At 35.8% G+C, this 27,114-nt stretch overlaps 1 protein-coding gene across 2 annotated transcripts in view; it reads left to right on the plus strand.

Annotated features, from left to right (window-relative positions):
• SUGCT (succinyl-CoA:glutarate-CoA transferase) overlaps positions 1–27,114 on the plus strand; it is a 1,135,530-nt gene that overhangs the window by 504,167 nt on the left and 604,249 nt on the right. Inside the window, exons 12-13 of one of the 2 annotated variants that reach the window (XM_036246587.1) lie at positions 15,425–15,527; positions 18,741–19,233. In XM_036246587.1, coding sequence (XP_036102480.1) covers positions 15,425–15,527; positions 18,741–18,887 — 250 coding nt within the window. In that variant the 3' untranslated portion in view covers positions 18,888–19,233. Of the gene's footprint in view, positions 1–15,424; positions 15,528–18,740; positions 19,234–27,114 lie in introns of those variants that run through there. The other variant, XM_036246586.1, reaches the window with a different exon arrangement.

The following is a 27,114-nucleotide window of genomic DNA, read 5'->3' on the forward strand; positions in this document are numbered from 1 at the left end:
TCCTTCTTTTCCATTTGGATCTCTTTTATTTTTTCTTCCTGTCTGATAGCTGTGGCTAAGACTTCCAGTACTATGTTAAATAAGAGTGACGAAAGTGGGCATCCTTGCCTTGTTCCTGTTCTTAATGGAAATGCTTTTAATTTTTGCTCATTGAGTATAATAAGGGCTGCAGGTCTTTTATATGGCCTTTATCATGTTGAGATATGATCTCCCTATTCCCACATTGCTGATTGTTTTTATCATATATGGATGCAGGATTTTGTTGAAAGGTTTTTCAGCATCTATTGTTATTATTATGTGGTTTTTATTCTTCATTTTGTTTATGTGGTGTATCACATTTATTGATTTGAGAATATTGTACTCTCCTTGCATCCATGGGATGAATCCCACTTGGTCATGCTGAATAATTTTTTTGATGTATTGTTGGATCCAATTCCCTACTATTTTGTTCAAGATTTTGGCATCTATGTTCATCAGGGATATTGTTCTGTAGTTTTCTTTCTTTGTAATGTCGTTTTTTGGTTTTGGAATAAGAATTATGCTGGCCTCATAAAACGATTTTGGAAGTCTTTTTTCTTCTTGAAGGTTTTGAAATCGTTTGAGGAGAATGGAGGTTAGTTCTTTTTGGAATGTTTGGTAATACTTCCCCATGAAGCCATCCATGCCTGGGCTTTCATTTGCTGGGAGAATCTTGATTAAATCTTCAATTTCTTTAGTTGTTATTGGTGTGTTCAAATTTTCTATCACTTCCCTGTCCAGTTTTGGGAGACTAGGTGTTTCTAGAAATTTGTCCATTTTGCTTAGACTGTTGAATTTATTGCCATATAATTGTTTACAGTAGTTGTTAACAATCTTCTGTATTTCTGTGGTATTAGTTGTTACTTCTCCTCTTTCATTTCTGATTTTGTGTATTTGGGTTCTATCTCTTTGTTTGTTGGTGAGTCTAGCTAAGGGTCCATCAATCTTGTTCATCTTTTCAAAAAACCAGCTCTTTGTTTCATTGATTGTTTGAATTGTTTTTTGTTGTCTATATCATTTATTTCTGTTCAGATCTTCACTATTTTCTTCCTTCTACTTCCTTTGAGGTTTTCTTTTTGTGTGCTTTCTAGTTGTGAGGTTAGAGAGTCTATTAGAGATTTTTCTTGCTTCTTGAGGTAGGCTTGTAGTGCTCTGAACTTCCCTCTCAGAACTTCTGCTGCATCCCATAGATTTTGTGTTGCTGTGTGTTCATTTTTATTGGATTCCAGGAAGTTTTTAATTTCTTCCTTGATCTCCTTGGTAACCCATTGTGGAGTTGTATGAGCACTCTGTATATACTGGAAATTAACCCCTTATCTGATACATCGTTGGCAATGATGTTCTCCCATACAGTGGGTTGCCTTTCCATTTTGATGATTGTTTCTTTTGCTGTGCAGAAGCTTTTTAGTTTGATGTAGTCCCATGTGTTCATTTTCTCCTTTATTTCTGTTGCCTTAGGTGATGTATCAGTGAAAATTCTGCTCCGTATGATGTCCAAAATTTTGTTGCCTTGATGTGATTTCAATCTTCTTAAACTTGTAGAGACTTGCGTTGTGTCCTAACATGTCATCTAGTTTTGAGAATATCCCATGTGCACTTGAGAAGAATGTGAATTCTGCTATTTTGGGGTGTAATTCTCTGTAGATATCTATTAAATCCATTTGGTCGAGTGCTTCATTTAGAGTCTCTGTTTTCTTACTAATTTTTTGTTTAGAGGGTCTATCCAGTGATGTCAGTGGGGTGTTGAAGTCCCCTGCTATGATTATATTGCTTCGATTTCTCCTTTGAAGTACTCCAGAAGATTTGTAATATATTTTGGTGCTCCTATATTGGGTGCATATATGTTTATCAAGATGATATCATCCTGTTGGATAGATCCTTTCAATATTATGTTGTGGCCTTCTTTATCTCTAGTTGTGGCATTCATTTTGAAATCTATTTTATTAGATATGAGTATTGCTACCCCAGCTTTTTTTTTTCTTTCCCTTTTTGTTTTCTTGGAAGATTTTTTTCCCATCCTTTCACTTTCACCCTATGTGAGTCTTTTGTTTTGAGGTGGGTCTTTTGGAAACAACATATAGATGAGTCATGCTTTCTTATGCAATCAGCTACTCTGTGTCTTTTTACCTGAGCATTCAGTCCATTTACATTTAAGGTGATTATTGATGTGTACTTATTTATTGCCATTTTTGTTTAGTGTGGTTCTATTTTTTTTCCTATTTCTCCAGTTGATTACGGCAGTTCCGTTAACATTTTTTTGCAATGCTGTTTTTGTACTAATGTATTCCCTTAGCCTTTTTTTTTTGTCTGGGAAGCTCTTTATTTGACCTTCTATTTTGAATGATAGCCTTGCTGGGTGGTGTCGTCCTGTATTCAGATCCTGGTTTTTCATGACCTTGATTACCTCATGCCATTCTCTTCTGGCCTGTAGTGTTTCTGTTGAGAAGTCAGCTGAGAGCCTTGTGGGGTTTTCATTGTAGGTCACCTGTTGCTTCTCTCTTGGTGCTTTTAGGATTCTCTTTTTGTCTTTAATTTTTGGCATTTTAGTTACTATGTGTCTTGGTGTGGGCCTGTTTGGGTTCTTACTTGGGACTCTTTGTGCTGCTTGAACTTGAATGCCTTCTTCCTTCACCAAATTAGGGAAGTTTTCTGTCACTATTTCTTCAAATACATTCTCTAACCCTTGCTCATTTTCTTCTTCTTCGGGGACTCTTATGATGCAAATATTATTATGTTTTCAGTTGTCCCACAGTTCTCTTAAGCTCTCTTCTTGTTTTTTAATTGTGTTTTTCCTTTTGGTTTCTGATTGGTTGATTTTTTTCTACCCTATCTTCTAATTCACTGATCTGGTTCTCTCCTTCATCTACTCTTATGTTTAGACTTTCCAATGTGTTCTTTATTTCTAATATGTCATTCTTCATTTCTTCTTGGTGGTTTTAATTTCCAACTGGCTGATATTCAACATTTCTATGTCTTTACTCATGGTGATCTTGTCCTTACACGTGCTGTTGAGCTTCCTCAATATCATGGCTCTGAATTCTAGTTTTGTTAACTTGCTTAGCTGCACCTCATTTATCTCATCTTCAGTAGAGGTCTCTTGTTCTTTCATTTGGCTTTTGTATCTGTGTTTCACCATTTGGCTCTCACAGTGGGCTTTGGAGCCTGCCAAATTTCCCCTGTGGGTGTTGGTGTTCTGCTGTTGTGGCTTTCTCTCCTGGGTTTGGATGAGGCAGGGAAGACCCAAGTTAAACACCACTGTTAAGTCTTACTTTCCTGGTTAGAGTTGTTAGCCCAGGATTTGATAGTTATCCTCTAGCTTTTTGCCTGGAGGCTATCAGTAGCAGTTATTTGAAGAGCCTTTGCTTCTTATTTGAGTAAAAAGTTTTCTCAGGTGTTCAGCATATGGGGATTTTTTGAGGGTGGGCCATATGCTGGTTATTAATTGGCCTCAATTTGCATTTCAATTGCCACTGAGTGGGGTTGAATCTCCGAGGGAGGGGCCGCAGCCTTTCCCCAGAGCCCTGGGTAGGAGTAAGATGACCTCTGTCTTTCATTGCATCAACTCAGTAAAAGCTCTGAGCACCTTCCAAATCCTGAGTGTCCCCACACATTTTCAGTCCAGTCTGCCCTCCCTCTGCATGAGACCAAGGTAAGTGGCTGTGGGTATTGGAGCTTCCGTCCCGGCTCTGTGATGTGGATCCACTTGGGATTTTAACCCGAGGGTGCTACTCACAGCTAAGGCTGCTGCTCACAGATAAGGCTGCTGCAGTCTCTGGGCTCCCAGCAACCTCTCGTGCCTCCACAAACCTTCCAGGATCGAGTCAGGGTTCCTGGTTATATGGTCATCACAAACTACTTTTCTATTGCTTTTTCCTGGTGATTTGTCTTTATTTTCGTTGTAATTCCAGTTTGGCTCTGGGAGACAGTTTGTGTAGGTTCCATTCGCTCTGCTGCCATTTTGGAATCCCTGAGATATCCTTTTGATTTTTATCTGGCACATGTGCATGTGGCACCAGCTTATCCATGCCTCCACCCCTCCTACCAGTCTCTATGTGGCTTCTTTTTTAATTTTGTAGTTGTAGGGCTTCCATTCAGCTTGATTTCAGGTGGTTTTGAATGATGGTTGTGTTGTAGTTTAGTTGCAATTTTGATTTGGTGTGGGAAGAGACGATACTGTGTTTACCTACACTGCCATCTTGACTGGAAGTCCCCTTTATTATTTTCTTTATTCTACTTAACTCGGGACTCTTCTTCTTGTTCTCTTTTTATGTATTTTAATTGTAGTGTTAAATCGTTTATTAGAGCTTTTTCTTATTTCTTTATATAGGCCTGCAGTGCTATGAAATTCCCTCTCAGGGAATTTTGCTGTGTCTCGTAGATTTTAGGCTGTTGTGTGTTTATTTTCTATTGTTTTCAGGAAGTTTTAAATTTCTTCCTTGGTGTCCTTGGTAACCTATTCATTGTTTAATAAAGTTCTCTTTATACTCTATGTTTTTGAATACTTTTGAGTGTTTTTATTATAGTTGATTTCTATTTTCATGCTTTTGTGATCCCAGAAGATGCTTGATATGACTTCAAACTTCTTTTAATTATAGTGACTTATGTAAGTCCTATAAAATGGTCTGTTACTGAGAATGTTTCTAATATGTGGTCTATCACTGAAGGTGTTCCTTGTACACTGCAGAATAATGTAAATTCTGCAGCTTTGGGTAGAAATGTTCTGTAATTATCAGTTAAATCCATCTATCTATTTGTTAGATAGGATCCTTGTTTCCTTGTTGATTTTTTTGTCTGGAATATCTATCCAGTGATGTCAGTGGGATGTTAAAATCTCCTACTATGAATGTATTGCTGTCAATCTTTCCCTTAAAGTCCTCCAAGAGTTAAAAAAAAAGATTTAGGTGCTCCTCTAAGGCTGCATATATGTTTACCAGGGTCATATCATTTTGTTGGGCCACTCCTTTTAGTATTATATAGTGGCTTTTCTTGTCTCTTGTTATGGTCTTTGCTTTTAAGTCTAGTTTGTTAGATACAAGTATTGTTACCCTTGCTTTTTTGTTTGTTTGTATTTGCATAAAAAATTTTTTTTTCATCTCTTCAATTTTATCCTGTGTGCCTTCTTGTAGACAGCACATATATTGGTCATTTTTCTTATCCATTCAGCTACTCTATGTCTTTTGATTGGAGCATTTAATTCAATTTCATTTAAAGTTATAGTTAATAGTTATTTATTGCCGTTTTTATTCTTTATGCTTATGTTTCTCTTTATTTCTTCTTATTATTACACCAGTTGCTTTGACATTTCTTACAATGGTGGTAAAAAACTCCTTTAGCTTTTTTGTTTGTTTGTTTGTTTTGCTTGGGAAGCTATTTATTTCACTTTCTATTTTGAATAATAGCTTTGCTGAATAGGGTAGAGTTGGTTTTATATCCTGCTTTTCATTACCTTGAATACTTCATGCCATTCCCATCTGGCTTATAATGTTTCTGTTGAGAATTCAGCTGACAGCCTTTTGGGAGCTCCTTTGTAGGTAAGAAATTGCTTTTCCCTTGCTGCCTTCTAGATTCTCTCTTTGTCTTTAATTCTTCTTGTTTGGTACTCTTTATGCTTCCTGAATTTATGTGACTTTTTTCCCACAATAACATGGAAGTTTTCTGCCATTATTTCTTTTTAATACTTTTTTTTTCATTGATTTTTTTTTCCAGAGAGAGAGATAGAAACACTGATACAAGAAAACATCAATTGACCACCTCCTGCATGCTCCCTACTGGGGATTGGGCCCACAACCTGGACATGTGTCCTGACTGGGAATCAAACTGGTGACCTCTTGGTGCATGGGTTGATGCTCTACCACTTAGCCACACTGGCCAGGCTGTGCCATTATTTCTTTAAGCAGGTTCTTTATCCCTTCTCACTTTCTTCTCCTGGTATTCTAATGAGGTGGATATTGTTACATCTCATATTGTCCCACAGCTTTCTTAAACTGTCCTTGTTTTAAATGGTTTTTTATTTTTTTATTTTTGGCCCTCTGATTGAGTGCTTTTTTTTTTCTACCCTGTCTTCTAATTCAGTGATTCAGTCTTGGCTTCTTATTCTGGTGGTTATTCCTTCCCGAATCTTTATTTCTTTAATATTTATTTCTTCTTTAATCTATATTTCTTTAATCTTTATTTCTTCTGTATAAGTCTCCATTTCTTACTGGTTGTTTTTCATTGTTTCTACGTCAATTTTCATGCCGTTGAGTGTCTTTTAAATCATTACTCTGAGCTCTATATCTGAGAAATTATTTATCTCTATTTCATTTAGTTCTTCTGGAGAATTTTGTTATTCTTTCATGTGGGGCTTGTTTCTTGGTCTCCCTATTTTGGCTGCCTATTTGTTTTTGTTTCTATGTATTAGGTATATATGCTATGAATTCCAGTTTTGGTAGGCTGGCCTTATGTAGCTGGTGACCTGTGGGATCTAATGGCACAGTCCCCCTCATCACCAGACCTAGGTGCTATAATAATGTCCCTTGTGTGCATTGTGTGAGCCCATCTTTTGTAATTGACTGTTGATGGCTGTTGGCCAATTCATGCATGGGCACAACTCCCAGGCTTGCTGACAGTGCAGCTCAATCCCCAACACTGCATTCAGGTTGCCATGTAGATGTTTATCACAAAAAATGGAATTTGCCTCAGCAGGGTTTGGAGTCTGCTAACATCTCCTTGTGGATATACTGCTTGTGAAGTTTATTGGGTCCTGCTCTGTATTTGTTTGTAGCTGGACACTGGGTTTATTGGTTTGGGGCCTCTTTGGAGGTTATCTGGTGCAGGCCAGTGTCTTACACTGTTTGTGACTGGTTCTCAGTACCCTGATTGGAGTTATCAGGGATCCACAGCATGTGGCTCCCTTTGCTGTTGCTGCGAGTTAATGGAATGGACAAAGCTGCCCACCAAAGTCTGCTTTTACTAGCTGTGGACATAGGAGCAAGTCAGGCAAAGACTCAAAGCACCCAGATATTCACCTTTGTTTGTAGGTTGATTGTTAGTCATTTAATGAGCTTTAGGTTGTAGTCCTCAGTAGGATGTAAATTTTATAGGGTGAGGTGAGAGGATTTCCAATGAGTGGGGCAATTGCTTTCCCCCAGACTAAAGCTGCATTGATGGAAATATTCTACCTGAGAAAGATGGCTTCTCCAGCATGGGGGGATGACTCTGCACAAGTATCCTGACAGCTGCTCTCTCAGCTTTCTCCCCAGAGCCAACAACCCCATACTCTCCTCATGTCCACTCTTTCCTCTTTTTTCCAGAATCCAATGTGAGTGGCTGCAAATGAAATTTAGTGTGTTGGCTCATTAAAGGATCCCCATGTTTCTAGACTTCTCTCCCTGCCAGATAGAACCCAAGATGTTTTTTCACAGCCAGATATTATGTGGGCACCTTTTAAGGTTTTGTTGCTCTGGGCTGGGGATTTCAGCTTGGAGTTTAGACCCCAGACTTCTCAGAGGGAGTCCTCTTAGCCAGCCCTGTGTCAGCCCAGCCAGTCCTCTTGACCTACATGCTTCCTATCAGTTTGATGTGACCTCTTTTTTTTTTTTAAGTCAAAATGTCTTTATTTTTAATTTTTTTTATTATTAATTTGTTTTTGTTACATACAGATGTTTCTGATTTTTCCCCCATTGACACCCTCTTCCCTTTCCCTGCTGCCCTATCCCCAGCTTTGTTGTCTATGTTCATTGGTCATACATACATGCATGTAAGTCCTGTGGTTTATCTCTTCCCCTCCAAAACCTCCCTTCTCTGAGGCTTATCAGTCTGTACCCCACCTCTGTCTCTGGGTTAATTTTGTTTAGCAGTTTGTTTAGCTCATTGTATTCCACAAATAAGTGAGATCATGTGATATTTGTCTTTCCCTGCTTGGCTTGTTTCACTTAGTGTAATACTTTCCAGGTCCTTCCATGTCATCTCAAAAGATAAGAGGTCTTTCTTTATTACAGCTGCATAGTATTCCATTGTGTACATGTATCACAGCTTTTTAATCCACTCATCTACTGATGGATTCTTGGGTTGTTTCTAGATCTTAGCTATTGTAAATAGTGCTGCTATGAACATAGGGGTACATGTATTCTTTCTGCTTGGTGTTTCAGGTTTCTTAGGGTATATTCCTAGAAGTTGGATCACTGGGTCAAACAGCAGTTCAATTTTTAACTTTGAGTCCTTTTTAAAAAATATCTTTTTATTGATTTTTCAGGGAGAGAGGAGGGTGAGAGATATAGAAACATTGATGTGAGAGAAAAACATCAATTTGCTGCCTCCTTCATGCCCCCTACTGGAGATCAAGCCTGCAACCTGAGCATGTATCCTGACTGGGAATTGAACTGGGGCTTCTCAGTCCATGGGATGACACTCAGTCCACTGAGCCATACTGGCTGGGCTTGATGTGGTCTCCTGTTTACATCCTTGGTTATAAGAGTTCTCTCTAGCTAGACCTCAGTTGGTCATTCACAATGCTTTTTCTGCATTTTAGTTGTAATTCCACTTTGTTCTTGGGAGAATATCATTGACTTTTAAGTTACCAAATTTTGTTTAGGGGCACTCCAGGCCATTTACAGAAATGAAGCCTTATCTAGAAATGCACCCAGTATAAGCTCCACCAGGCATTCTGTTTCATCACTGACAGGAATTAAGGACTTTATTTTAATCAGTAGGAAGAGACAAAAAGACAAGATCTTTAAACTTTGTAGTTTCTTCACAAACTACATTGATATTGGTACCTTTTAAAATTGCTTCAACTGCCATGGCTGGTATGGCTCAGTTGGTTGGAGTGTCATCCTGTACACCAGAAGGTGGCAGATTCAATTCCCAATCAGGACACATACCCAGGTTGCGGGTTTGATCCCCAGTTGGGGGCGCATGCGGACATAACTGATTAATGTTTCTCTCTCACATTGATGTTTCTCCCACTCTCTCTCTCTCCCTTCCTCTCTATAAAATAAAAAATAAATAAAATAAAAATTTGTCAACTATCTTTATTGCTTACCCAATAAAATGTGCTTGTTGTATTACTTTCTGCCTAACTTGAAATCTCTGCATTGTCATGCCATACTATGAGATCTCCAAGTATAATGAAGACAAACTGGGATTCTGACACTGGTGTCATCACCAATCCTCTAGAAGCTTCAGTACAAACACTTATAATTTTCAGAAAAATAAATTAACATCAATGAAATGCTATATATTTTTTAGAAGTCCTAGAAGTTTAGACTTATTATCTTAAGCATTTCAAAAATAATTTTATTTTATTTTTTAAGCAGAAGGAAAATTTATTTGAAAGATGGACAGACTCCCCAGAGCAGGGAGGGGACCCAAGTGGGTTGACCTAAAATTATTATTTTTTAATTGAGATATAATTGACATATTACATTGTATTAGTTTTAGGTTTATAACAATTATTTGATACATGTATGCTTAGGCTTTTAAAATTTTTATCTTTATTTTTGAAAGTATTACAGATGGCCTCACCTTTATTCCTCATTGACCACCTCCACCACATTCTATTATTAGATTTTTATAACTACAAAATATCTGAGACATGATCAGCAGTAAACAAGACTTGCTTTATAAATTGTCAGAATTCCTTCCTTGGATTTGCAATTATACACATTTTATTATTATATTAAGTTTTGTTGTAAGTAATATTACTACTAAGTAAATGCCATTAATGGGGTACCTACTTATGTGCTAGGTGCTGTGCTAAACAAGTTACCTCTAATTATAATTTTCTTAGATGAAGAAATTGTAGCTCAAGGAAGTTAAACAATTTACAGTCATAGAGCTAACTGAGATTAGTATTAAAAACTTGGGCTTGTCTTTTCAATAAACTTTATTTATTGATTCATTTTTTGATTATCTTTTATAAATGGCCATTTTATATAATGAGATGAACTGTGAGACTGAAATGCAAAGACCTAAGTGTGAGAGTCCCAATAATACTTTATTTGTTTTCACCTTCAAAATAAGAATAATTTGCCCTTTCTTATATAATTCTGGAAAATATCAATTTAGAAAACCATGGCCAATCTTTTTTTTTTTTATCCTCACTCGAGAACATTTTTTGCATTTATCTTCAGATAGAGTAGGAGGGAAAGAGGGGGGAAGAGAGAGAGAAACATCGATGTGAGAGAGACACATCGCCTGGTTGCCACCCACAGAACCCCAACCGGGGCCGGGGACAAACTGCAACCAAGGTACATGCCCTTAGTGGGAACTGAACCCGACACTCTCTGGTCCGTGGGCCGACGTTCTAACCACTGAGCCAAACTGGCCAGGGCAACCATGGCCAATCTTACGAGTCATTATGGGAACATCGGTTTGACAACTGGCAGTGGGAAAGAAGTCAGGATTATTTGAGGCCCAGGCAAATCACAGTACAGAGTTATCCCACCTTTCCTCCCCTACTCTGGGGGCAAAGAGTAGCTCAACTGCCAATGACCTAATTGGTTTGATACTGGCATCTAGTGAGTCTACCCGACTGAAGGAACATAGAGAAAAACCATTTCAAGCTCCCATCAGTTGATAGGTTTGAGCCTTCTGACCTATATACTTCTACTTGATTTCTCTATACCTTAGTTTTGTCAATCAAGAGGACCATAAAATTTATCTCATTGGATTATGAGAACAAGAAATAATATATACAAAGTATTTTATTGTGCCTGATATATAAAAGGCTCTCAGTTAACAGTAGCATGAAGATGCTGTATTTCCCTTTTAAGCCCCTCTGTCTTGCTGGTCATTAGTAGCACATCACTCACAGACTTTTGTCTGGTCTAGTCTCCTCGACTTTGCTGTCCAGAGTCAAGCAGTAGAAAGTAGTGGTTAACACATGGGCTTTGGACCTAGGATAGACTTATAGTTTGGTTATTTAATGTTGATGAGTTAATTTTTTTTTTTTTTTTTTCATCCTCACCCGAGGACATTTTTCCATTTTTTGTTCAGGTAGAGTGGCGGGGGAGAGAGAGGAACAGAGAGAGAGAGAAACATCGATGTGAAAGGGACACATCGAGTGGCTGCCACCCGCACAACCGACCAGGGCCGGGGACAAACTGCAACCGAGGTACGTGCCCTTAGCGGGAACCGAACCCGGGTCTCTCAGGACCGCAGGCTGACGCTCTAACCACTGAGCAAAACCGGCCAGGGCTAATGTTGATGAGTTTAAAGTGTTACTTAAATTTTCTAAACCTTGGTATACTATTTCCTAATGATGATGATACCTACCTCACAGGGTTGTTGTGAGAATTCAGTGGAATTGCCCAATTATGTAAACTGCCTAGCACCAAACCTTGCACTTGGTAAATGTTTACTAAATAGTTGCTTTGATTTGAAAATTTTTGAATGTTTTAATTGATATTTCTATGAAGATCATATAAATAGGAGATGCTAGGGCTGTGATCAAACAAAAATCTATCCACATCTCATGCCTTTTTTGGTATAGCACATTTCGTGTGTATATTTGAATACTTTGAATAACCTGACTACCAGTGTGTTCCCTATTACTAGAAATATTTCAATATGCATAATATGATTTTGTAGGATCATAGATTATTTTTAAGGTCCTTTGAATTCTGCAGATCTTATGATTCTCTGGATAATGTAGGCAGTGCCTAAATTGAAACATATTTTAAGCATTTGTTTGTAAATTAGCTGTTGAGAATTAGAATTTTATTTTTTATAAGATGTACTTCTGTATAGAATTTAGATACTTGTACAGAAGAAGGAAGCAGAGATGCTATGATAATTAAGTTTAAACTCAAGAGCCTCAGATTGTTTTCCTTCTTTCAATTTCCATTTCTAAATAAACCTAGTCTTAGCAAGGTTTTACAAGAAAATAATCTACCCTACTAATTCAAGCTAATGTGAATGAGAACCTTTCATTGTTCATAAATAAGCATATATTTATTCATTCAACACATATTGTGTGCCAAATATATTCTAAGTTCTGGGGATATAACAGTCAGGAAACAGTTTGTTTCTCTAGGGTGAGAGAATATAGTGATCCTGGGGAAGGAGACAATTGGACTAATTTGGGACTACTGCCATAGTCCAAGTGTAAAATATCAAGGGCCTGGATTGTGATAGTAACAGTGGGAACTGAAGATTAAAACAACTTTTGAAAAGTTGATTCTATAGGACAATTATATATAAATTATATGGAATAATGAAAAGAAGAGTCCAGATTTAGCCAAGTGTATAAATTCAGGCAAGAGAGGACAACTAGATCTATGGGGGAAATGGAAATCATAGTCACCCATGGGTATGTATTTATGGGATGATAGTGCATCTTAGTGGAAATGCCCCATGATAACTAGAAAATTTGAGTAAGTTAATTTCTCCAAACCTGAGTTTCCTATTTTTCAAATGAAGATTATACTACCAAATAGTATGCCTGTGAAGTTAATGTCTACAAAATATAGACCAATTTAATGACCTATATTTAGTTATCAGTTATTTCCAATTCTTACCTTCATGGCCTGATCTCTTATTAGTTTCTCTCAGGGCTTAGATGTGGCTACAACTTTAATCCATTCTCTAAAGAAGAAGTTTTGTTTTTTCTTAATTAAATGTTGATGTTAAGAAATTTAAACTCGTCTGTCTTTATAAAGCAGTGCTTCATCTACCTAAATGATGCTGATTAACAATACCCAATCTGGCATCAAGTAAATTAAACAAAAATCTAGAATTAAATATAAGGGTTGATTTAGTAAGTTCACAATTAAGTCTAAATTGCTTTATGGATTTCCTAGAGGAGGCTCTAGCTTTGAGGCTGACTAAACTGGATCTAAGGATACCCTAGATCGTAGGACAATTATATATAAATTATATATAACCATCATAGTTACTCATGAGCATGTGTAACTTTTTTTTTATTTTTGCATAGATAAAAGAAAGGATTCCACATAAGATTTAAATCGAGAGGTAAATTTTCAGAAGAAAATGATGGATGTATCCTCTGGGAGCAGTGAGATGCAGGGATGTTCTGCGTCTAAGTTTAAGGCATTTATGAACAATTGTACACCCGCACCCACACAAATACACAAACAGTGGTCACAACTGTATCTCCAGATGCTGCCTCTCTCCCCAGTCTCATTTCCAAAGTGCATCCATTGCTTTTCATACCCTCTCTTTTGTCCAGTGGTGAAAAGCTTATATAAATACTAAAACTTCAACTATTCCCCCAAGTTTTCTGTTGGCAAGTCTGCAGCTATGAGTTTGTCTGGTTATTGACATATATTTTCTGTGTAGATCTTTCAGGCTACTTGGGTGAGTCCAGTGATGATAAATTCACTTGTCTGGAAAATTTACCAGACTAACCATTATAACACTATGTTTATGAAAACTTAAATAATTAACACTGATTGAAAAGGCTTCATATTCAAAGTATCTCTTTTATTCTTCCAATATACATCATTTTGGTGATATATATATCAGTCTTAGGAAGTCTTAGCCACAAGGTGACTTTAACAATCATTGAAAAGAACATATGGGAGTGAAGAATCGATTAATGCAAGACATTTAATCTTGTGTCATGGTGTTCTCATGAAGCAATGTTTTTCAATATTTGGAAGTGAAATATTTTATTCTGTACTAAGTAGGGATAATTAACATTACTAAGCTATAATTAAAATGTATAATGAAAATATTTATTTGTCATAATGGAGAGAAATGGGGAGTTGTATTTACAGACAATAAGTCATTGTCTCGATGGTTGTAGAATAAGTGGATGCATGAATAGGATTAATTGCATTCCTAGTAAAATGTAATATTACCTTCATTAAAAATTTATCAACTCCTTTTTACTTGGAAATTTTAATATAAAATAATAATGTAAATTATTTCATATAAATAAATATATATGAATATTATAGTTCATATAGTAGTGTGTCTTTTGGAGAATACAATTAGATCAAACTTTATTTTATTTTTCTTTGTTATCTACTTGATGGCAGTTAGAGAAATATCCTCAAAGTATTGATAGTGTTTTTACACTTGTTTCAATAGTGAAAGAAGTCCAGTTCTCTAATGTAATTTTCTGTGGAATCTGCAGATCTGGTATTAATTCTAGCTATGTAGAATAAAGCTGAATAGAATTCCATGAGTACTAAATATTTTTATTGTGTTTGCACTAGTCCTTTCATATTAGTGAAGCAATTTACTTGCTGCCAGTAATTTATTTTAGCTAATGTTTTAAAAATAAAACCCCTTTCACCTAGATTGTTACTTTAAAAATATTGTACCATATTAACAATTAGCAGTTCTAAAATTCTTCTAATATACAAACTGTGAGTGTTTTTGATGCTACAAGAGTCTGCTCTGTCTTAAAAGAGAAGAAATATAAAACATAAATTTCATGAATGAATTAGGTTTTGTTTCCTTCCTTTTAGAGAAAATAAAGAAAATCAAATATTTTTGTCTATGAAGCCCAATTTTAAATGATAGTAAAAATAAAACAAAGGTAAAGGACTTTAAAGAATTTGAGTGTTGTTGGCTAAACTGAGATATCTGTTTTTACATGTCTATAAAATGTTATGATTACTAAGTCTCAGTATGAATAAATAAGTAGCTAAGATTACATTTAGGTAATGGTTATGGCTGTTAATTCTGACGTACTTTAAATGTAGTGATGATAAAATATGTACCTTTCTTTTAAAACAACCATGTTCGTTTATTTTTTGTTTTGAGGAATAATATAGTATATCAGTCTCTAACCTGATATGCTATACCTGAGACCTAAAAAATACTTTTCCCAATGACATCATGTTCAAAATTGCAATGCTAGTATTTTTAATAAGAAGCTCAATGACACATTGAAACTCAGTTAATACCATTTTCCACATAATCTCTCTTCTTCAAGGGAATCTCTGTCAAAAAGTTCATAAGGACAGAAGTAGGAGGAATGACATCTCTAATCATAGATTTTCAACAATGGGACCGAGTTGGCTGTTCTTATCACTACATTGCAACTTAAAACATTTCATATAGGCAATATTTTCTCAAAACTAGGAGCAAAGAAACTAGAAAATCCTATCATTGGTTGCTGCAAAAGGGTCACATGAGAAAAAAAACAGTGTTACCTTCTTTTTCATTTTTTTTTTTTTTGCTTGTTAGAAATTTATTATTTTTTAACTCATTGATTTATTTTTGTTGCAGATGTTTCTCCTCCCCCTCCCTCCAGACATCCTCTTCCCTATCCCCCACCCCCACTCCCACCCCGCAAGCATTGTCTATGTCTGTTGGTTATGTATACATGCATTATAAGTTCTTTGGTTTATCTCATCCCTCTCACCCACCCCGCTTCTCTGAAGTTTGTCAGTCTGAACCATACCTTCTTTAGTATATAAAAATGCATCCTTTTTCGGTCTCTTTCTAGGTTTGAAGAAGAAATAACCAACACTTGGTTACACCTTTTTGAAGGCAGTAGGGTCCCATATGGCCCAATCAACAATATGAAGAATGTATTTGCAGAACCCCAGGTTTGTTTTTTGTTTTGTTTTTATTTTTATTACACCACAATTAAACCAAACATTTGCCTCTTTTTTCTATCCAGATTGATTCATATAGATGTAAATTCACCATTGGTCTTGCACTTTAATCATATAACTTGGAATTTTAATGTTATGTTAAATTGTGGGTAGGAAATAAAAAGAATTAGAATTTAGAACTGGCTGCCTACAATTATACTTTTATGTTTATGAGATCTAACATATTTCTTCAGCAGCCAATACATAAAATTTCCAAGGTTTGGACATTTTTTCCTGAAGAATAAAAATGTAGACCACTGAGAGGTTGGGGTCAAACACTCAGAGATCATTCTCTATAAAAAGATATAATAACTTTCACAGTTATAGTACACTTCTCACACTATGTCTCTCTTAAAATGTACGAAGTAAGGCATAATTCTGCAAATGAGAGGCTTTTATATACTTTGATTAATATGCATTATTCATGAAGAATAAATTGTACTTGAATAGAGATGAGTGTTCTACCTTGATACAGATTCCTTAGTGGGGTCCAGTAAAAAACAGTCAACTGAAAAAATATTTCTTCTATAATATTATTTAAATGGTTATATTTAGATGATGTCAAAATAGTAAGTTTTTATTTTCTTACTTTAATCAATATCCTGGCAAGCAATTTATCACCTCTAAGATTCACATATTAATCCTAAAAGGTAGAGACACTCCATTTCTCTGCAAAGGTTTCACTATGATTATTTGCATGTCTTATCAGTTTTCAACATTTCAAAATTATAGGGTTTTAAAAATTCTTTTATATAGTGACAGATTTTTCTTTGAAATGAATTGTTGAAAATGGAATATACTTTTTTAAAGGAGGAGAACTTTGTTGAAATTGACCTAACCCTTTGCTTTGCTACCCTTATCTTACATGAATATCTGTTTAAAAGACAATTGAATGTATTTAATTAAATGTTTAGAATATTTATTGGGGAAAAAAAATGAATGAATTCAGAAATTCTGCTTTATGCTATCTTTTGGTCAAGATTGTGAGTATGGCAAGGCTTTGTCTACAATAAAACAATGATTAATAAGTATATGAAATGAGAGAGCCCACTTGATATTCACTGAGTATATGTGAAAGGGTCCCCACCACATCAGTGAATTAATTCCTTGTGGTAAGGTAGCAGTGTGAATGTAGCAGACCAGATTGCTGGTTTTCTAATAACTTTAAATGAGGCCAATTGTTGGCTTTAAGCTGTTATGGGGAAATGGGAGATTTTTGTTGTTTCTGCTTAAAAGTGGTACAAAGCTGTGTAGGACTTCACATTTAACACAATTGAAGGCACATTTCTGTAGAGATATTTCCTGAGAGTTTTTCCATCAGCAATTTTGTTACTCCACCTGTATTTCACCAGGGATAAAGTCATTAAAGTAAAGAATATTATTGTAAAAAATTATTAGATATATTCTAACATTACCTCCTTTTTAGGCTTTAATGAACAAGGATCCAAGGCCCCACCCATCACCTTAAAATCGTTCACTTTATTTGCTGGTTCAAATTTACTATAGGGTAATTAGAATTTTCATTTCAATTTTCCCTTGTAGGTAAGTTAATTACTTTATCCTTTGTATATAAACTCTTTTAGACCTGCAAGAAATTTGTATTATTGGTCTATGATATATTTTTAGTACTTAGCTAATTTTCTAAATAGAGATGATTGATCTTATCTAAGCCAGGATGCCAACTTTTCCTTCTACCCAAAAAGTCTCTGAAAACTATCTTCTTATACATCAAAAATTAGATTCCAATTGCTATAATCTGAACCTCAAAAATTATTTTTTACTAATTTTTTTGTCTTTATTGATTTTAGAGAGAGAGGAAGGGAGATGGAGAGAGAGATAGAAACATTAATGAGAAAGAACATTGACTGGCTGCCTCCTGCATGCTCCCTACTGGGGATTTGGCCCACAATCTAGGCATGTGTCCTGACCAGGAATCAAACCAGCGACCTCTTGGTGTATGGGTCGACGCTCAACCACTGAGCCACATTGGCTGGGCTAACCTCAAAAATTCTTAATCATACAGTAATAGTTATTGATAATTTTACTCTAGTTGCAAGAGTAGAGTTGGCCTTTTTTATATATATTATTCTCCTATGAAATTTAAATACTAAAATGTATGAATAAAATTTATCTGGATTTTTAGTAAGATTAGAGAGCAATGTAGTATTATTACATTTTTAAAATAATCAAAGAACCATGGCCATTGTAAGTAGGATTTTTTTTTTTTTTTTTGCACAGGAGACAAGGGCACTATCCTTTCTCTGTGCTTGGAAATGTTTTGCTCTTTTAGAAAGAAGTCCATATAGTTCTGAATTTTGAAGGAATGTAAACTGTGAAAAAATCAGGGATGTTTTTCATAATTTGTGTAAAATAAATTATTTTACACAAATTTAAATAGGATATCAAAAAGTGACTATTTTGGAAGTTTATTCAAGAAATTTTTATTGTCCTTAAGGTACCAGGTGCTAGATATTTTGTATGATTTTGGCAATTCTCTTACTTTCTGAAAAATAAATTCAAAATTGACTTAACTAGCAGGTACATTATTAATATATGTTGATGCATGAATCTGCAAATGAATGAGTTGATTCTCTGAAAAGTATAGATTTTCCAAGTGATCAAGTAGCTACTGCATAGATCTGAGTGGGGCTGACAAGCTCTATCTGTAGGCCTGGCTGAAAAGCTTTTGGTTGAAAAGCTCAGGGATAAGCATAACATAATGGGTAAGACCATGGAGTTAAAATTGATGAGCAGTTTTATAAACTTTCTAGGTTTCAGCTTCCTCAATTGTAAAGTGGTGGAATAAGACCTTTTCTTTATATTGTTGTAAATGTTAAATTAGATAATGTTTATTAAGCACACATAGTAAGGACTGCCAGGTGGTAAATGCTCAAAGAGCAGTAGTAGTTCCTGTTTTCATGGTGCCCTTTATGGTAAATTTTTTGTTAAAAAACATTCTTTTACTTACTTTTGTTTTATGGATAGAGGCAAATTTAGTACACCTGTGGCAATGGAAAGCATTAGCTTAAAATTGAGCTCTAACAGATAACCTTTAAAAAAATGCGTCAGCAAACTGTGCCAAGAAGTTTTCAACCACTCACTATTTCTGATTATTGAAAATCCTTTCATTTTTCATTTTCTGTAAAAGTGTAATTTCTGTTTAAGGTGTCCTCCCTTGTTTTTCCCCTGATGAGCTGTGGAGTTTCTTGGCCCTGGGTACATGGAGCCAGCCACTTCTGCTCAGATGTGGGACCGCACTGCTTGTGCCTGTGGCCCAGTTCTTCATGTGCTCTGTGCCAGCACAGCTGCTAGTTCAGCGGAAAACTGACTTGGGTGAAGTACAAGGTCTGGAACATAGCGCAGAAAGTGAGACTGATTAAGTGAAAGGGGGTAGTTTAACAACAAAAAAGTTTAGAAGCATCACAAAGTAGGAGAGCATTTCTGTGGCCATATTTATTAAGGACCATTTACATTTCATTTGTGGTTTACATTTTCATCTTGGTAGACAACAAAAATTTACTTGATGGTGAAAACTATTTCTAACCTAAATAATTTTATTATTGTCTAGTATTTGTAGACAATTTGATTTTTTTGACTTTACCAAAACAGCAGATGATTTTTCTTTCTTTGATAGATGCAAGTTTCTCTACTTTTTATCTCTGATTATATGCCACAGACCTTTGCACAATTAAAATGATGCTACAGGCATCCACTGTTAAGTCAATCAGGAATACTATGAGGCGAGGGGGTTGGACTGTATTTACTGATAACTCTGAGAAATTTTGATCCAAAACCATTTTATTAATGGTAGTTTTGTTGTTTTTGTCCCCCAGTGGTAAATTGTGGAAAACTGTTTGCATTATAGAAGTATAATATAGATTATCTGCATATGAATTTTAACAATTGTTTTTCCAAGTGCTTTCTTCAATAATTTTCTTTTAATCAGGCCAAGATTGTGCAGTACATTAAAATAATTTTTAAAAAGCTTTAAAAACTTATTAGATGACCTCAGCATGGTCCCATTTAACATACTCTTGGGAACATGTGCATGAAATACATTGTGGTTTGAGGTTTTCCAATCCAAATAAACTTAAAAGAAAATGCAGCTTTTAATAGAAACTATACAAATTCCTGCAAAAAAGGTATGGATCTCACCACTGATAGGGTTTAAAAGCATCATTATCAACCACTAGAATCAAAAGAGAACATGTTATCTTGCTTAAGACTGTATGTTTTAGCAGTTCTAGTGTTTTACCCTTTTTGCTTCTCAGTTAAATATATATGTATATATATCAAGTTTTCTACAAATACTAGACAATAATAAAATCATTTAGGTTAAAAATAGTTTCCACCATCAAGTAAATTATTGTTGTCTACCAAGATGACAACAATCTTGGCCTGATTAAAAGAAAATATTTTAAGAAAGCACTTGGATAAACAACTGTTAAAATAATATAGATTATCTGCATACAATATGCAGATAATCTATATTATACTTCTATAATGCAAAATAAATATATATATAAATATACATATATATATATATATATATGACTAAACCTCTGATTAATATTTTTCTTTCTCCTTGATGCTGTGACCTCTGGTTGGGCAAAGGGTGTCACCAAACTGACGTTATTTACCAGAGTCTTCACATTTGTACCACACACGTTGAGTACATCAGGTGTAAGAGCACCCTGAAGCATCACTTCTGAGAACTATCGGGAGGGAAATGTCAGAACTGAAATATCACAGCTGGCCCTGATTTTAACTGGTGCCAAACACCTGCAGGCTCTAAAAGGATACCAAAACAAAACCCCACCCTGTGGCAGCAAGCCATCCCTTAACAACCCTTCTTTAACTTTGCATCACCATCAAAATTAATTTAACATTTTCTACAGAAACCATATTCTTTCTGTCCCAGAAGGCCATTACAACTTCTTTAGCAAATCTTTTGTATGGGATAACTATATCATAGAAACAAACAGAGAAGCATTGAAATATTTGATAATTTAAAATTATCCATTGTTTTCTCATAATAATTTGTGGGAGCCTGTGAAGTTGGAGGTGTTATTAATCTCTAAGTTAGCTCAAATTCCCTAAGTAATTTTGTTTTAGCACATTTTGGTAAAATCTCTGAGCATGTTGGAAAAAAGCCTTCAATATAAGTGCTATAAGCACCCCAAAGTATAGACCTGTTTTACAAGCTTTTTCTAACACACACACACACACACACACACACACACACACACACACAGATGTATTTTAAAGATTACCATTTCATTGAAATTAGTTGATATTTATTAAAATTTATTAAAACCCTTGGGAGGGTTATAAACAAAATTATATTATTGTCTCTAATACTGCTGAGAAATTAATACATACAGTGCTCTCCCTGCAACTGGAAAGCAGTTGATGAAGAGTTGAGGTAAAACAGTATGTCTGAAAGTAATTCATGGTAGATAAAGGAGATAAACAATGAATTTTATATTTATTTCTGAATACACATGATACATTTTAGGTGATGAACAAATTAAAATTATTATGTGTGTTCATTTTATGATACTTGGGTATAATATTTTCTTTTTAAAAAATATGTTTTATTAATTTTTTTTAGAAAGAGAGGAATGGAGAGGGAGAGAGAGATAGAAATATTGATGGGAGAGATACTGCCTCCTGCTCAACTTCCCAATGGGATCAAGCCTGCAACCTGGGCATGTGCCCTGACTGGGAATTGAACTGGTGACCTCTTGGTCCTTGGGTTGACAGTCAGCCAATGAGCCATACAGGCTGGGCTGTATATTTTTCCATTTTTGAAGAAATGATATATGTTAGATTTCAGTGATTAAATGAAATAAAACTTGAAATTTTATGTTTCAATTGTATGTTAGAACACAAAGTATAAGGCAATAATATTTAATTTTACTTTGTTGAGTAGAGAATAATCTAAATGCAAAACACCTTGTTGTCATGGCAGGTGTGCACAGTGATTAGCGCAATGGGCCCTGTACACTGAAGGTTCACGGTTTCAATTCCTGGTCAAGGACACATATCTGGCTTGCAGGTTTCGTCCCCAGCCCTGGTAGGGACACATGCATGAGGCAACCAATTGATGTGTCTCTCTGACAGTGATGTTTCTCTCTCTCTCCCCCTCCCCTTCCCTCTCTTTGAAAATCAATGGAAAAAAAAAATATCCTCAGGTGAGGATTAGCAAAAATCAAACAAAAGAAAAGTTTCTTGCATATTACTTTGTAAGAGGAAACACATTGAAATGTCAAATAAAAATGACTGGTATTTTATGTACATTTATTCATGTATCTAAGAAGTTTGGACATATCAATTTATTTGAACTATCATGTATATATTTAGACATTTAGAGATCCAACTGGAATGCCTTGGACAGTTTTTGAATGACATTGATGGAAATATGTTTGTAGAATTTATGCTACAGAAAAAAAACCTCCTTTCCTTTTAATTTTTTCATACAAATATAAAAGGCATGGTTCAGGACAGAGAAGACCATAATCACGTATTCATTTTTTTCATTCATTCTTTATTTTTTTTAACTTATTTTTATTGTTGAATATATTACAGATGTCCCCTCCCCTTTTTTCCTCATTGACCACCTCCTTCCCAATCCTGCCCCACTCCTGCCTTCCCCACACTAGTGTCTGTGTCCATTGGTTATGCACATATGCATAGAAGTTCTTTGATTTATCTCTTCCTGTCCTCCCTCCCCGCTTCCCTTTGAGGTTCCTCAGCCTAACAACCAATTTATACTTCTTAATTCCTTCATCTTTTCTACCCAACCCCCAACCCCCTCCCATCTGGCAAGCAACAAAAAGTTCTCTGTATCTATCAGTCTGTTTCTGTTCTGCTTGCTCATTTTGTTTGTAGATTCAATTGTTGATAGATATGTATTAATTGCCATTTTACTGTTCATATTTTTGTTCTTCTCCTTCAAGAAGTTCCTTCAACATTTCATATAATAATGAAGAAATGATAATAATGGCTTGGTGGTGATGAACTCCTTTAGCTTTTCTTATCTGTGAAACTCTTGATATGTCGATCAATGATAAATGATAGTGTAGGATAGAGTAATCTTTGTTGTAGGTCATTGCTTTTCATCACCTTGAATGTCTCTTGCCACTCCTTTCTGGACTCCAAAGTTTCTATTGAGAAATCAGCTGATAGTCCTATGGGAGCTCCTTTGTAGGTAACAAGCTGCTTTTCTCTTACTGCTTTTAAGATTCTTTGTGTTTAACCTTTGGCATTTTGATGATGATGTGTCTTGGTGTGGACCTCTTTGGGTTCATCTTGTTTGGGACTCTCTGTTTCCTGGGCTTGTATGTCTGTTTACTTCACCAAGTTAGGGAAGTTTTCTGTCATTATGTTTTCGAATAGGTTTTCAATTTTTTACACTCTATCTTCCTCTTCTGGCACCCCCATGATGCAATTGTTGGTACCCTCGAAGTTGTCCCAAGGTCTCTTTACACTATCCTCATTTTTTTGGATTCTTTTTTCTTTTTGCTCTTCTGATTGGGTATTTTTGCTTCCTTATATTCCAAATTGATGGTTTGCTTCTTGGCTTTACCTAGTCTACTATTGATTCTCTGTAAATTATTCTTTACTTCAGTTAGTCCATCCTTCATGTCTGACTGGTTATTTTTTTATGTTCTTGATGTTCTCACTAAGTTCCTTGGAGTTCTCCTTAAGTTTTTTGAAGGTCTTTCTAAGTTCTTCTAAGTTCTCACTAAGTTCCTTGAACATCCTTATAATCAATGTTGTGAACTCTGCATGTGATTGATTGCTTATCTTCATTTTGTTTAGTTCTCTTCCTGGAGTTTTGTTTTCTTTCATTTAGGACATGTTTCTTTGTGTCCTCATTTTGGCTGCTTCCCTGTGTTTGTTTCTATATATTAGGTAGAGTTGCTATCTCTCCTAGGCTTCCTAGGGTGGCCTATTGTTGTAGATGTCCTGTAGGATCTAGTGGTACAACCTCCCTGATCACCACAGCTAGGCCCTCGAGGTGCACCGCTCGTGTGAACTGTATACCCTTCTGTTGTAATTGTGTCTTGATTGCTGTTGGCATGTCAATGGGAGGGATTTACTCAGGCTGATCAGCTGCAAGGACTGGTTGTGCCCACTGACTACTTGCTTCTGACTGCCTTGGAGGATCAGTTGTGTAGGGACTCACCACACAGAGAAAGACATACTTCAGCAGAGTTCTGTACCCACTGAGTCTACTCTGAGTTTGTCACTTGTGGAGGTGGTTGGGTGGTGGTGCTTCAATGTGGTCTGAAGCTATCCACTGTGTGTGCTGGCTCTGAGGCAAGGTCAGTCACTGCCTGTGTTCTACGTGGGGCCACACAGCATAAGCTACAAAGTATGCTGCTGATGGCTGCTGCTTGTGCTGGGGCTGGAGGTGCCCAGGCAAAGCCAAGTTGTGAACTAAGGCTGGCTGCTTCTAGTGCCAGGCCTGGTGCCACATAAGGAGAGGTAGGTATGGGCTTGATGAGACCAGATGCTGCTTGTTTGAGAGATTTTAGGAAAATTTGAAGCAGGATCCAAGACAGGCTTTCCTATGGTAAAGCCTTTGGAAACAGCTTAGGTGGGCCCAAAAGTTGGGTGGGTCAGGGCCTCAGGGAATTAGCCAGGTAGGGCAAACAGTGTAAGCCAGGTTGCTGGAGTCCCAGATATGGCGGCCGTTTCCAACATGGTGAAGGGCTCACCAAAGGATCAATGAACTCTGACAGCAAAACTGTCCATGAGAAAGCTGTGTCTCTAGCTCTCGCTCCAGTGCCAAAGACTCAGTTTCTCCCTGTATGTCTCTGGTGCCTTTCAAGCTGGCTCTCCTAATGCTGTAGCCTGGAGGGTGGGAGTCCCAGTAATTCCATGTGTGGGCCCTTTAAGAGGAACTGCCTGAGGCTCCAGCAGCCACAGCTTCCCTCAGCCTCAGTTCCAGCTGGTTTTTACTGGCAGAAGTTATGGGGACTTCTCTTCCTGGCACTGGAACCCTGAGTTGGGTGCCTGGTGTGGGCCAGGGACCCCTCATTCCTCAGGGAGGACCTTCACAGCTGAGGTGTTTCTCCTGATTTTTATCTGCCACACATGGGTATGGGACCAACTGGTCTGCGCCTCCATTACTCCTACCAGTTTTGATGTGGCTTCTTCTTTAATTTTATAATTGTAGGACTCCCATCCATCTTAATTTCAGGCAGTTCTGAATGATGGTTGTTCTGTAGTTTAGTTGTAATTTTGATGTGGTTGTGGAAGGAGGTGAATACCATGTTTACCTATGCCGCCATCTTGACCAGAAGTCCCATTCATTCATTCATTCATTCATTCTTTTATTCATTCAGCAAATAGTAATTGAAGGCCTGCCATATAGTATTTGGGGGTGTTCCAAAAATATTTATACAACTTTGAACAATTATAAAGCCAGGGTTTATTAAAATACATTTTATTTTCACAATGCAATATAATCTACAGATACTCTGTATACATTTGTGGGGGATATACTGTATAAGACAGGTAATCGAAAGCACAAAGATGAAGCTATTAAACATTCAAGGATGATGCACAGTCAAGTTCAATGTAGAAAGTGTCATTTGTTGCAAAGAGTTATATATAAATGCTCTGGGCGTTTTTAGTAGTGAGAAATAATAGGCATAAAACAGCATTAGATTTTTCCATTAAATGGATTAACAAAAGCTGAAAATCTGACAAATATTACAAAATACCTTAAACATACCAAATAACTCTTTATCCTTTTAAATGCTGTTTGTAATTACTTTATGATACTAGTAATAAATTCATTTTCAATGAATAAGAGGCATTTAATGGAAGGTTTTAACTTTTACTATTCAGTGATTTTTAAAATTATTTTTGACCTGGCAACATATGAAGGTTATTTTGTTTAATTTGTTTGTTTGTTTTTATAAAGTGTTTTTCTGTATCTGTCTGTCTCTCTCTCAAACAGAGATTATTCATCGAACTCAACATATATATTTCATATTTTTTTTTATATTTTTGAAATATTTCAGAATAGGGATACATAGTGTGATCTTTAACTTTTTCTAAGCCTTCACCTCTCAAACCAAAGATATAATGTGTTTTTCGTACGTAAAAAATGAAAACCAAGAAAGGGTGATCTCAGAGAAGTAAAATTTAGAACCACAATGAGGAACTTCCATACCATTTTCCATAGTGGCTGTTTCAATTTCATTTCCACCAAGAGAGCAAGAGTTTCCTTTTCTCCACATCCTCACTAGCACTTGTCTCATCTTTGTGATAATAGACATCCCAGCAAATATGAGGTGATATCTCATTGTGGTTTTCAATTGCATTTCTGTGATGATTAGTGATGTCAAGCATTTTTCTATTTATTTATTGACCATTTGTATATTTTTTGAAAACATTTCCATTCAAGTCCTTTGCCTATTTTTAAACTAAAATATAGAGTAAATAATTTGAAGTTTATTGAAAAATATATTGCCTTTATCATGTTTTTGAGGAATGACATGAAAGTGTTCATTTATAAAGATGGAAAAGAACATCATACAAAATAATATTTTAATATACTCTCAATTTTGTAAAAATAAGTATTGTTTTTAAAAAATCATCAATTACCCTTTTAATTAGGAAAAATGATTAAAATATTCTCATAGCTTAAATGATTTCTTAAGTGGAAATATAAAATGAATTATGATTATTTTAGAATACTTAAAATAGATGCCAATACTAAATGTTATGATTTTCACATATTTATTCTATTATTATTATTTTTATAATCTTCACCTGAGGATATTTTTATATATATCTTCAGACAGAGTGGAGGAGAGAGAGGCAGAGAGAGAGAGAGAGAGAGAGAGAGAGAAACATTGATGTGAGAGAGACACATCGACTGGTTGCCACCTGCACAACCCCAGCTGGCGCTGGGGACAAACTACAACCGAGGTAACAAGGTATGTGCCCTTGGCTGGAATCAAACTCGGGTCTATTTGGTCCATGGGCCAACGCTCTAACCGCTGAGCCAAACTGGCCAGGGCCACATATTTATTCTAATGAAAACAATTTTTAATAGTCGAAAGGGAACTTGGAATAAAATTCTATGTTGTTTGAGTACTCAGCAGTTAAAAATGAGACCTAAATTTGCAACTTATCTGGTTTATATTTGTCTCTTGTGCTTTGGGTTCATACTAAGAAACCACTGACAAATCTAAGGATATAAATATTTTCATCTAAAACTTTTATAATTTGACTTACATTTAGGTGTACAATCCATTTTGAGTTCATTTGTGTACACATTTGAGCATGGTGTGAGGTGAAGAGTCCTACCTTATTATTTTGCTTGTTGATATATCCAATTGTCTCAACATCATTTGTTGGAAAGACTACTCTTTTCCCATTGAATTTTCTTGGTACTTTTTAATTTGATCATTAATGTAAGGGTTAGCATAGTTTGTATAATTTCAGCTCCTTTGAATTTATTTAGACTTATGTTATGGCCTTATATAGAATCTATTCTGCTGAATGTTCC

The sequence above is a fragment of the Molossus molossus genome, unplaced genomic scaffold (assembly GCF_014108415.1).
Source record: "Molossus molossus isolate mMolMol1 unplaced genomic scaffold, mMolMol1.p scaffold_m16_p_7, whole genome shotgun sequence".
Classification (NCBI taxonomy): Eukaryota; Metazoa; Chordata; class Mammalia; order Chiroptera; family Molossidae; genus Molossus; species Molossus molossus.